This window comes from Triturus cristatus, chromosome 12, assembly GCF_964204655.1.
Source record: "Triturus cristatus chromosome 12, aTriCri1.1, whole genome shotgun sequence".
Taxonomy (NCBI): domain Eukaryota; kingdom Metazoa; phylum Chordata; class Amphibia; order Caudata; family Salamandridae; genus Triturus; species Triturus cristatus.
The window spans coordinates 603,447,136-603,460,453 of NC_140595.1; the positions used below are offsets into that span (position 1 = coordinate 603,447,136).

At 45.6% G+C, this 13,318-nt stretch overlaps 1 protein-coding gene across 1 annotated transcript in view; it reads right to left on the bottom strand.

Moving 5' to 3' along the window:
* Positions 1 to 8,451: 8,451 nt before the first annotated feature.
* VPS4A (vacuolar protein sorting 4 homolog A) overlaps positions 8,452 to 13,318 on the bottom strand; it is a 209,656-nt gene continuing 204,789 nt past the window's right edge. The window contains exon 11 of the mRNA XM_085636759.1: positions 8,452 to 10,376. Coding sequence (XP_085492885.1) covers positions 10,275 to 10,376 — 102 coding nt within the window. The 3' untranslated portion in view covers positions 8,452 to 10,274. The remainder of the gene's footprint in view (positions 10,377 to 13,318) is intronic.

Here is a 13,318-nt window from a genome sequence, read left to right on the forward strand (position 1 = left end):
CTACCCACCACCTGGCAGCCAACCTGTCTCCTGGAATCCCCCAGCCCTGCTCCTGTACTGTTGCTAGGCAGAACACACACACACAGCAGAGGCGGACTGAGATGGTTAGGCACGCAAAGGCTAACTTTCTAAAAGTAGCATTTGCAAACCCAGGATATTAAAATAACCTTTACTGAAAGATGTACTTTATTATCCCGAGTTCAGGCATACTAAACATGACCTTCTACCATGCTCTCTGAGTCCACTGGGGTCACAGCGTGTAGCGATCCCAGCAGCCCATTCTGGCCTTTGGAGAGCAGGTAGCCTTCAATAGTGAAAAACGAAAATGGCTGTAATTCACTATTAAGACATGCCACACACATCAGGGCATGTCCTACCTTATACCTACAATGCACCCTGCGCTCAGGCCTACCAGAGGGGTGACTAACATGTAGTTAAGGGAAGGTTTAGGGACTGGTAAGTGGGGACACTTGCTCAGTCAGCGCGACGGTACCAGACCGCGCGCAGGTTCTGCAGTGGCAGACCCTAGACACATTTTACCCCGCTGCTTCGGTGGGTGGCACAACCCGTGCTGCAAGCCCACTCGCAGCATTTGGATATACAAGCCCTTGGCACCCCTGGTGCACTCTACTAGGGGCTGATAGTAAACCAAATAAACCAAACGTGGAAGTCAATTCACATAATACATTTTACCATAGGGAGCACTTGCACTGTGGCACTGGATGGCAGTGGCACAGTGCCCTGAGCAGCTAACACCAACACAAAAACACATTGAGGCACAGACAAAAATGGAAGGGTGACCCACGCCAATGGTGCCAGGTCTAACACGAGTTCATGCACAAAAGTTAAATTTTTAACCCTCACGACTGCAACCATATCTGGGAGCAACGCTAAACACTCACACAGCTCTAGCCTCTCCCAACGCAGCCAGAATTCAAAACTTTCAAACTTTATTACTAGTTTCAAAACAACCAATACCCAACAGTCAAAGCTTTCATGAAACTATTAGGGATGATGGCATCATGCATTGCAATAGTGCTTCACGGAAGATTACACATGCGTCCTCTACAGAAATGCTTAGCACGTCAGTGGAATCAATCACGGGGTCAATTAACAGATCTAGTGTTGGTTACAGCCGCACGCATCGCTTTCTGCAGTGGTGTAACACATAAAACTTATCAAAAGGGCGGCCGTTCATCGACCCGATTCAACAAGTCGTACTAACAGCAGATGCATCTCTCCCAGGTTGGGGTGCCCATCTCCAGCATCTAACAATTCAGGGTTTATGGCAAACCAAACACAAGAGTCTCCACATTACTTGGAGATTCTAGCTGTTTATCTAGCACTAAAAGCTTTTCAGCCTCTCCTCATAGTAAAAGTTGTTCTAGTCCGGACGGACAATATGACAGCTATGTACTATGTACAAATAAGGGGGGGGGGCACTCTCCACAGTTGTCACACCTCTCTGAAGACCATTTGGCGCTGGGCAATACATCACAGAATTCATCTTCTGGCAGAACACCTTCCAGGCATGCACAACCAATTTTGCCGACCTCCTCAGCAGGATTCGGCAACAAGTACACAAATGGGAACTTCATCCCCAGGTTCTCCTTCCATGCTTCCAAAAATTGGGGTTTCCACAGATAGACCTCTTTGCCACAGCAGAGAACTCAAAATGACCAAACTTCGCCTCCAGATTTCCGCATCATCTATCCAAATGCCATGCCCTATGGATAAACTGGTCAGGGATATTTGCTTACGCTTTTCCGCCTCTGCCTCTCCTTCCATTTCTAGTTCGGAAACAGGCAGACATCACTCACACTGATTCTAGTGGCTCCCACATGGGCTCGTCACCCGTGGTTCACCACACTACTAGAACAGTCAGTGGTTCCACATCAAAAGCTGCACCTCACTTGCAACCTTCTCACACAGAACCATGGAGTAATCAGACATCCAAACCCCTTGGGCTTAACCTAGCGATTTGGCGCCTGAAGCCATAGAGTTTGGATACCTAAATCTACCACCAGATTGTCTGACAATTCTTAAAAAAGCAAGAAAACTTACCACTAGAGCCTGTGTGCTTGTGAAACTGAATAGTTTTTATTGTTCCTGCTTGCACGGACCTTCGTGTGCTGCATTACTTCTCCCTCATTGTTAGCACTGCCTAGACCCCGTTCCGCCGCGGCTCGTGCCGATTGTGCGGAGGGTCGATTGGCAGGATACACTTCCGGTTTTGGAAGTTGCAGGTTGGCGCTCTAGTGGCTGAGCTGCCCTGGGTTCCTCTATTTAATCAGGGCAGGCGCCCGAACGCCGCCAGCTGCAGGTACCCTTGGTCATTTTCTGGTGATCTTGTGCATTTTTTTTTCCTTTCACAGTAGTGTGTGTTTTTTCATAATAATGACCATTTTGCAATATTCTAGGGAGAATTTACTTGGAATTTACTTGAAATTAATTCATCCATTTTGGCCCGTTCCGACTGTCTTATAGTCAGCCCCGGGATAACCTCAGGTATTCCCCACATAATCAGGCCTGTTAAGGCGGCTCCACTAGGCACGGTAAATGGAGAAAAATATCAACAACTCAAGGCCGTTTACCTTAATGCTCGTTCCATTCCTAAGCATTCCACTGAACTATGGGCCCTACTAGATCAAGAGGCCCCGGACATCTGCCTAGTCACGGAGACCTGGCTTCATGACCACACTCTGCCTGATTTACATGTAGCATTTCCCCCTCAGTATAGAATAATAAGAGCAGATAGGACTCAGACAAAGGGTGGAGGTCTATTAATAGCTATCTCAGATGATTTGGACCTTACCGTTTTGGAGGTCCTTACTGAAAGTTGCCTTGAAATTTGTATTTTTAAACTCAAAGCAGGCCGACATGGAACATGGAGGGGGGCTCTCGTGTATCGCCCGCCTGGGCCTAAAGGTAACTTCACTGAAAAGCTTTTGGAGCTCTTAGCACCTCACGTCTTGGCAGCAGATAACTTTTTCATGATCGGGGATTTTAACTACCATATTGATGTGGATGGCAACCATGACACCGAAAAATTGATTTCCACCATGGGTATCTTAGGCCTTACCCAAATGGTGCATGAATCCACTCACAGGGCCGGCCATACTTTGGACCTTCTTTTCACTAATCAGTCTGAAATATTTGTGTCACCTCCCGCCCCATTACTATGGACGGATCACTGCCTCCTAAAATTCCTAATTCCCTATATGTCCAGTGAGAATATGTCTCTGGAAACTGAATCCTCGTGGCGAAGACCCTGGCACAAAGTGACCCTGCCCATCTTTCTAAAACACTTCCCCCGAGACTTAATAAGGCCTGACCAACATGTAACCCAGATGCTGGATTCATTCGAGGAAGCAGTTTTAAACACGCTGAATACTATAGCCCCACTGGCATTGGTAAAGACCAAGATAAGAAACACCCCATGGTTTACGGACCAGCTTAGGGCCACTAAGACTATGTGTCGCATTGCGGAGCGTAAATGGCGCAAGAATAAAAGTCCAGAGGACCATTCCAATTATAAAGAACTCCATCACAGATATATGCAGGAAATCAAAACCGCAAAAAAACTGTTCCTTGCTAACAGAATAAACATGGCAGGTAATTCCCCCAAGGAACTTTATAAGGTCCTGAGCGAGTTCACCACTCCTAGGAATCCTCAGCCTGCTCCTGTCTCACTACAATGGGTGGACTCTCTCTCCAAATTTTTTGAAGAAAAAATTCTAACCATCCACCATTCTTTTAAGTCCAGCTTGAATTTAGTTAATGATTACCCTGCTTTTACGATTCCTTCCCATCGTTTTGAGGAATTCATCGCGGTGGATCAAGGGACAGTCCTCAAGACTCTACAGAGGGTAAAATCTGGTTCCCTTACTGATCTGATTTCCTCTAAATTACTGGTAATGGTTGCTCCTGCTTTGGTTGGCATTATTACTGACTTGTGTAATAAATCTCTATCAGAAGCCGTCTTCCCTTCTAACTGGAAAACTGCCTGCGTGAAGCCTATTCTAAAGAAACCTACGGCCGATCCCAGCCTCCTCTCCAACTACCGCCCGATTTCTTTACTCCCGTATCTTGGGAAGATATTAGAATCCCTCGCTAACCAGCAACTTGTCGATTATTTGGAGAGTCATGAGCTATTAGACCCCTCACAATCAGGGTTAGAGTGGCGCATAGCATGGAGACGGCATTGGTCGAGGTTACCGACGACATCAGGCGGGCTCTGGATAGACAACTGCCAGTAGTCCTTGTACTCCTTGATCTGTCAGCCGCTTTTGACACCATCTCCCATAGCATTTTAATTCATCGGCTCGGGGAGATTGGTGTCTGCGGCTCGGCTTTGAACTGGTTTAGAAGCTACCTTTCGGACCGTAGCACTACCGTTCAGTTGGGACTTAGTACGTCTTCCACTAGGCCTGTCACCATGGGTGTTACGCAGGGTTCCATTTTGAGCCCCACTCTTTTCAACCTTTATGTGGCTCCTCTGGCTCCAGTGATTAGAGCATACGGATTTGAGGTCATATCGTATGCCGATGACACTCAGATCATAGTCATGCTGGGCCCGGATCCTAAGGAAACCATGACGCGTTTCCAAAACTGCATGTCCCATGTCAACAGGTGGATGAAGGATAACTATCTGCAACTGAACGGTGCGAAGTCCGAGATTATGCTTTTTGGGAAAGCCTCAGAACACTGGTCTTCAGAATGGTGGCCCCACGACCTTGGTACCTGTCCTGCTCCAAAGGAGGTAGTTCGCAACCTGGGTTTCTACATGGACAATCAACTGTCCATGCGGGCCCAGGTTAACCATGTGGTCAGTTCCTGTTTTGGAATTATGCGTACATTGCGGAGAGTTTTTAAATGGATCCCCCTGGAGGCAAGAAAACCGCTGCTTCAGGGTCTGATTACCAACCGAATGGATTATGGAAATGCACTTCTGCTATCCATAAATTAATCCTTTTTAAACAAGCTCCAGGTGTTACAAAATATTGCGGCCAAGATGACTTTAAATCTCCCCCAACGAACCTCCTCTGCCCCATGTCTCTGAGCCTTGCACTGGCTCCCAGTAAAAAAGCGCATCCTTTTTAAGGTTCTATGCCTTACCCATAAATATCTTTATGGAAATAAACCACAGTACTGGGCCAGAAAACTCTGCTGGTACAAGCCTCAGAGGGCACTGCGGTCAAGTGCTAAGTCCCTGCTCACCCCTTTTAGAGTTTATACCACTAGGCAGGGTGGTAGATCCTTTTCACACTAAGCTCCTTTTTTCTGTAACAAGTTGCCACACAATTTGCGGTCCATCCCCGTCCTTAGGTGTTTTCGTAGCAAACTCAAAACCTGGCTGTTTGATCAGTAATCCCACTCTACCTCTGTCTCTTTGCTTCCAGCCGCTGCAAGCGCCATGAGACTCTTCGGAGTGATATGTTTGCGCTATAGAAGTGTTGTTGACTTGACTTGTTTTGCAGCAGAGTGGAAAAGGTTTGTTATATATTGTAATAATAACACAATCAATCAGTTAGATGAAACTATACAAAATATTTGTTATCTTTTGCATCTACAGCAAGTTGGCTTAGCCTACACATCTATGTGACAACACCTTGCGGCAGTAGCTGCATATGTGCAAAACAGACATTTAACCTTATTCAAAATTCCAGTAATAAAAGGTTTTATGGAAGGCTTTGAAAGAATAATACTACCCAGGGTACCACATGCACCTGTCTGGAACCTTAACATTGTTCTCTTCTTATGGGTCCACCTTTTGAACCATTACACAATTGTTCATTAAAATTTCTTTCATGGAAGGTTACTTTTCTAATTGCTATCACTTCATTAAGACGTGTTGGTGAGCTACAGGCATTACACCCTTAGAAGAACCTTTCTTTCAACTTCATAAAGATAGAGTGGTTCTTCGTATAAATCCCAAATTCCATCCAAAAGGAGTTTCTGCTTTTCATATTAACCAATCAGTTGAGTTACCTGTGTTCTTCCCTCAACCTGATTCAGTAGCAGAAAAAGCTCTACACACTTGATGTCAAAAGAGCGCTATTATACTAGATTGAAAGAACAAAATATTTTCGCAAAACAAAACAACTTTTTGTTGGATTTGCTTCATCTCATAAAGGAAATCCTATCTCTAAATCCGGTATTTCTAGATGGATTTTTAATTGTATTCAAACTTGCTATGTTAAAGCTAAAAGAACTTCAACTACACCTCCTAGAGAACATTCATCTTGCAAAATACGGGCATCTATGGCCTTTGTAGGTAACATTCCCTTAGCTGACATATGTAAGGCAGCTGCATGGTCTACACCACACACATTTACCAAACATTTTTGTGTGGCTGTATTACCACGTCAACAAGCTAATGTAGGACAAGCAGTGCTAAAAACACTTTTTCAAACAACTGCAACACCTTCTGGTTAGCCACCGCTTTCGGAGAATACTGCTATACAATCTATGCAAAGCATGTGTATCTACAGCACACATGCCTCAAACGGATTATGTTTACTTACCCCGTAAGCATCTGTTCTTGGCATGTAGAGCTGTAGATTCACATACGCCCTCCCTCCTCCCCAGACACCTGTGGTTGTTGCAGGTCTTATTATTCACATTACATACGCATGTACATCTCTGTACTACACTTACTCTCACCCTCTTGAGGGAAAACAATCTAACAATGGAGTCGATGCCCATGAGCACTATCACCGAAAGGAGGAGTCACCTTACCTTGTGACTGGAAAAGACTACTTTGAAGAAAAACAACTTGCAAACATGTGGACACAACACTAGATGGCAGGAGTATGCAAAGCATGTGAATCTACAGCTCTACATGCCAAGAACAGATGCTTACAGGGTAAGTAACACAATCCTTCTGGTGGATACACTAACCGCAGACTCCTGACTGACACTCCCACCTACCCGCTCTGTGACGTAGACTCCTTTCCAGCTAAAACGGTCCCAAGATAGAGTTCTGCACACTGATAATACCAGTTTACCAATGGGCCCGGCGTCTGAGAGCACGGCCAGCCCTGAAAGCAACTGACGTCAGCCCGCATGGGTGGCACTGTATGCGGCTCCGCTTGTCACTTCTGGAGCAGAACGACATTGGAGCGGAGCTGCACAACATCACCTACCAGCACGCATAAGCACACTTTTTAAGTTTATGAATACAGTCTGATTTCTCAGGGAGTATTCACAAGCTTAGGAATCTGCAGATAGTGAATCCACCAGAAAAAAGTGTTACCAAAGGTAAGTTACTTGTTCATTAATACTCTGATATCATTACCTGTTTATTGACACTGACTTTTATATAGCTGTACCCACTACCTTTTAGTTAGTTTAAAGTGCTAGAATAACTGGCAATTTTAGTTACATAAAAGATAAGAACCAATAGAGGCTGAAGTCTAATCGATTGGGTGGTGCGCATAACTGATGTTCATCAATTGCGACTCCTGATCAGGGAGGAGTTCTGCCAGAAAGTAACTCACAATAGTTCAGGCTTATGAGTTTCTTTAATCATAAGAAGTTGGGTTTGGATCTCAGGAAGGGATTGTGGGCATTCCACAATCCGGTGCCTTTTGAATGATAATTGATAAATTACATGGGTGGACGCTGATTGGAGGTTTCTGGCTCCGATGGAGTGATAGGTACACTTCTGCAGTGACTGTGGGCCTTTGCACCTTGAATTTGTTTATAGATTCTACAGACGTCCGGTGAACATCTTTCAGAGTGGGCTTAAAGTGGACATGTTTGTAGAGGTTGACAAGTTTTTTTGGGTAGGCCCTTTTATATTATGTTGTAGTAATCCACACATGCCATGACAACAGTTCTGCTCAACTCCACCCAGTGAGAGCACAGGGAGCTGGTACCTTTGACCACTGTGCTTAACTAGAAGAGTCAACTGGAGTTTGTAATAAAAAATGCGCCCCAAGGCTTCTAGCTTTTTCAGTGAGTGATTTCTGGGCCTTCAGGTTCCTTGACCTCAGACAATTTGAAAAGGAGATGGCCAGGATCTGTTTGTGTCATTACAAGGATCCCAATGTTGTCACTATTCATGCAAAAGGACACTGTTCTTTATCCAGAGGAGTGCATCGTTCAAGCATGACGTTACGATTAGATTATATGAATGGATGTCTAAATCACAAATGGCAGTTGCACCCGGAGATGCAATATGTACATCTAGTTGAGTAGCTGGACCAGGAACAAATTTAAATGTTAAGCAGGAGAGCTGTAATCCTTGGGAGGAAACGCAGGACGATGAACTCAACCGAGCCCCATTTGTTTTTACTAAAGTTAAACAGAAACAATGTAATCCAAGAAGCATTATATAATTATTATGAACCCTTTTAGTGACTGTGTTCTTTGTTCCACTCCCTTGTTTAAGACGATCAAATTGACAAATCAAACTGCATGTGTACAAATAAATAAAAAACAAGCTTTCATTTTGATTTTATTTAAATATATTTATATCAACATTTCATACCTTGACTAACATTTTTCTTAGTGCATGAAAAGGAAAATATACACGGGCTGCAGCTCTAGATGTAATTGGCAAGAGGTGGTTTTGGATATAGTGAAGTGAAACAACTCAGCCCAAGGCTCAGTGATCACGGGACGTAAAGGAATTCTCAAACATCAAGCCGACACACTATTCCACCCTTGAAAGAACTATAATCACCCAAATCAACAGGTTCATAATAGAGGCAGACAGGCTGTTTTGATTTCCCAAACCCACTTTGTCTCCGAAAGGCCAGTAGGACTTAGATGGAGAAAGATGCATATAACACAAAGCCAGAAGTTAATGTTTGGGGAATTACTAATTAGCTAAAACCACCAAATCAGGCAGTGATGCATGAAGTTGTACCACCCACCTTCCATCGGCATCAATCAAGACTACTGAGAAAGCAAACAAGAACATCTTAGATTTGTCTGGATGTGTATTGTTCAGAGGTCAGGGAACTGATCCACCTGTGCTTTGTGCCATTTATTTAACAAAAATGGGATTGTATTAATAAACAGAGAGGGGTGACGACTGTTACACTGTGGAAAGCTCCATGTAATGAAGGCACAAACTGATGACGTGGTGTGGCATGCCAAACCTTCGGGCCATGCAAGGACTAGCTTTGAGATGTGTGTAGGCTTTCAGACAAGAATACTGATTGGCATTTACATAAAAACATAAAAGGAAACACTGTAAAAATCATGTCAGCTAGTGAAAGGACTGAGTCCAGGAGAAAGGCCCATATAAAATAATAGAGACGGAAATACACATACTTAATTGGTATGGGTTTAAAACTTAGCAGAACCCATGCACTCAGACAAAAATGGAAGATTCTATGGTCAGGGCATGGGGACATGCAGCTCCAAACTAAGCATGACATTGGTTCAAAACTCTTCCAAGTGAGCACAGAATGGCGTTTTTGGAGAGAGTGGTGGAATAGGGCCCCTTAGAGAAGATGATATATGGACTCTGACGGGGTATAACAAGTTCTCGAAGAAGTAGGATAGAAGAGGTTCTTAACCAAATAACGAGCGTCTGCAAATCCAGGATGGACAGGTTCTGAAGCAAAATTTGAGGTGGAGGCAGCCACTAACCTAAAAAACAGAACAAAAACCCTGTAGTGACTGTATGTGCAAAGATAACAATACAAACCTGGGGTTCGGAACATCAAACTTTGAGAATGCATTACAAAGCCATCAACCTATCTTTTGAAATGTCTCCCAAAATTAAATCTGTGGAGGTACAGCCAACTTCGGTTTCTGAAAAACATTTCTTTTTTTTTCCTTCAGAGGCTTTCAGGAAAATAAATATTTTTGATGAAGAGAAAATGAGGCAACATTTTTTTTTAAGCAAGTATGAAAACATGTTAAGGTTCAGAGGAAGTCCAGAGCACAGTCCTGTTCAGTATATGGCTGTGGGATACTGGTCAGGAAGAAGTTGCTGTTTTATTGGTTGATGCCATCCTCACGAAAAGGCCCGGAGGTTAGAGCAGACAACATGGGTCAGAAAGGTCCTGGAAGCGAGCTATGTTTGGCTTCCCCATGATGCCAGCAGGGAGAAACACATCCGCCTCTCTCTTCACGATCAATTAACGTCCTGACAGAAAAGGACAGTTCATCTCTCATTGGGATGGGTTTAGTAGTGAGCTTAAAATAACCCAAGCCATGGCACCATACAACTGGGCGCTGAGGTCTTGGCAAGTAAACACTCTACTTTCGCAAGGCATGTCCCTACCACCCACTACCCTATGGTAGATATCTTAACCCTCTTGCCCAAAGTCCTCGGTGAATTTTTTCACTTTCAGCAGATCTTCTGTGTTCACTGTAGGTCTGGTGGTAGCAAGTGACCTCAGCATGTCAGACTAGAAGATAAGAGAGACAATGAGAGACCTTTGTTGAGGGAAGGCAATATAAAACAATTATGAGAACCCCAACAATGAAGAGAATATACACACAATTTCAATATAGCCTGACCTTCTACTCTCTTAATAGGACAACATACAGTATAATAATAAACACCTCACTGTAAGGATAAAAGTCCTTGGACGAGCTGAGCAGACTGGGCCAACTTCTTCAAGCTTGATATATTTGGACTACCAACTAATCCTCCTCACCTGCCGCAGCCCCCCAAAAACAGCCCCCTGAAAACAGCGGCCTTGACAATGTGCACGTCTACTGGATGTACCTCATGATTTTCCTGATGTTAAAACACAGAGCTTTGGACTTTCTGTGCATCCGAAATGCACCTCCAGCTGCAACAACCCAACACAACACACCAGTGAGAAATTTGACACTTAAATCAGATAATCACAGTTCAGAGGCACAAGTCTTTTTACCTTTATCAATGTTCTCCCCTGTAACACAAATCTAGTCCATAATTGGGCTAGCTACTCCGGCCCGTGTGGTGTTGCAGACAGACAAACAGGGTAATTGGTATTGTGTAGAGGCTAGAGCGAGCATCTGCACAATATGGTGATTCCTCTTTAGATTGCATTTTCCTCTCCTATGGAAGTGAAACCTGCATGAAGTTAGCCCCCAGGCACCTGTCGTGTATGAGGGAATATACATCTGCTTTTCTACCTGTTTCTTCCTGTCACAGCCGCTGACCCTCCCGTTCTGTTATGCTGGGTGTTGCCTGCCTCTGGAAACCTTATTTAAGAACATCCAGTTTCGGTTGCAGCTAATACACAGGTTGGCCATTTGTCACCAACGTCCTTCCTGTCTTTCTAGAAAAGCCAAGTAAGAGCCACTCTCTCTGTATCAGAGTAGAGATTACGTTTTCAAAATACCTTGCACTTAAGTTGGGTCTGACTGCTAGGTAGTTAGTGCCTTCCAAAGCAAGATAAATATTGGCCACATCCAACCTATAGTTGTACCTCAACGGAACTTAGTATAGAGACTATGCACCAGCCCAAGGAAAGATCTGGCACAACAAGACCACTCTTATCACAGTTTTCCTCTAGGCTAGCAACCACGCCTAAGACTCAAGAGAAGAACTGGTGCTGTAAGCTACCCTTAAAAAGACAAAGCTTCTCTGTTCACAGTGTGAAGAGAAGCAGGTCTGTGGGCAGGAGTACAAAGACCTGCTTATAAAACCCTGCCTGGAGGTAAACTCAAAGAAGTTAGCAGCATAAGGGTGGAGCTAACCGCCATGCCGTGAGCCACAATTTTTGTGAGCTCCCCACTAACTCGCGATCTGCCACCACTTTTTGGGCCCCCACACTCAGCATTTGGCACAGGAGCCTGGGCCTGCTGACGCCCTGGAGGTGGTAGCAGGCGGCAACTTGAGGCAAGGAGACCTGCTGGGAGCTTGGATTTGCTGAGCACAGGCTGCTTCCCAGCGGTGGCAAGATGGTGGCTTCATAATCGAGGAGCTGCTTCTGCGCCTGTTGCAGTTGTGCCTTCTGCAGTGGCCCCCCCTCCTGGAGATAAAGAGCTGAGCCAGCAACGCTTTCCACCCCTGACAGGAGAGGCGGGGCTCCCGCGGCACACTTACACCGGCAACCGCGGAAAAGACAGGGTGATTCATGGCAGCTCAACGACCATTGGGGCACTTACAGACTGCCTGGCAGTGAGTGTTGTGGATACCTGAGGGGGGGGGGGATATCCTGGCTAGCGGTGGCGCTGCTGGGTGAACGTGAGGACTTAGTGGGCCTGAGGTGCATTGCATTGACCACCTTGGTGATGCTGGTCAATCTTGTGGTTGGACACCACAGGAGCGGTTGGGAGACTCTGGGTCCCACCCGCCCGCATTTACATGCTGCTCCTCCTTCTTGCCTGTGGATTGATGGGGCTCTGGGGATGTTTCCCTGATTGGTCCCCCTGGGGTGGGGGGCTCCGAGGAGTGTTGGTTTTGTACCCTGCTGGTGCCGAGGACAGGCCTGGAGGCAACTCTTCTTTGCTGCCAGCTACTCCCTGTCTCGTTGGATGGGTGGCGGGGCCATGGCTGTGAGATGTTGAGGGTGATCTGACTGGATGGTGAGCACTACTTACGCACATATAGAATTAAACTTGATATGACATCTCTGCCAACCTCCGGCCCCAATCCTTGTGGTGGCCCTGCATCCTGTTGGCCATACCAAAACTCTCGCTTTTGCCCTGGGTATGGCTGGCTGTGTTGTGACTTCTGGGCCCGCCCTTGGCGTCTCCTGGTTATTGGGCTTTGACACTCCTTGCTCTCTCTTGCTCACCTACACCGCAAATTAAAGACGATGCTTCGACAAGCGCCCCCAGGAGGGGTTCACGCCGGGCACTAAGGGTGGAGTACCTCTCAATTAGAAGGCAAGCTTGATAAACTGTTGGCTGTGATCGATGCCATCGCAGAATAGCTAGAGGGTAAGATTGACTCTATAGCAGCCGAACTGGGTCTACTCTGTGAAGATTCTAAGAAAATGTCAGAGCAGGTGTCTGCCATGGAAGTCTCAGTACACGACTTGATATTAGGGTTGCTGGGCTACCGGAGAGAGTAGAGGGCAGTTTTATGCTTGGTTTCCTGTAGGACTGGCTTCAAGAGGTTGTGGCCCAGGAGGGCTTGTGAAAGTTCTATGTGCTGGAACACACGTATAGAGTACCTGCCGGGCCGCCCAAACCAATGCCCCACCCACCCCAACTAGCTGTGGCCCACCTACTTCATTTCCACAAAAAGGTCTTCCTTTTCAAACAGGTGCGCAACAACGACCCCTTCGCAGTGGAGAAAGCTACAGTCTCTACCTATCCAGACTTTACTCTCCAGGTCCAATCTCAGAGGAGTTTGTTTACCACAGTGAAGAAGAGGCTTTGTGAACTGGGGTTACTTAATTCTTTG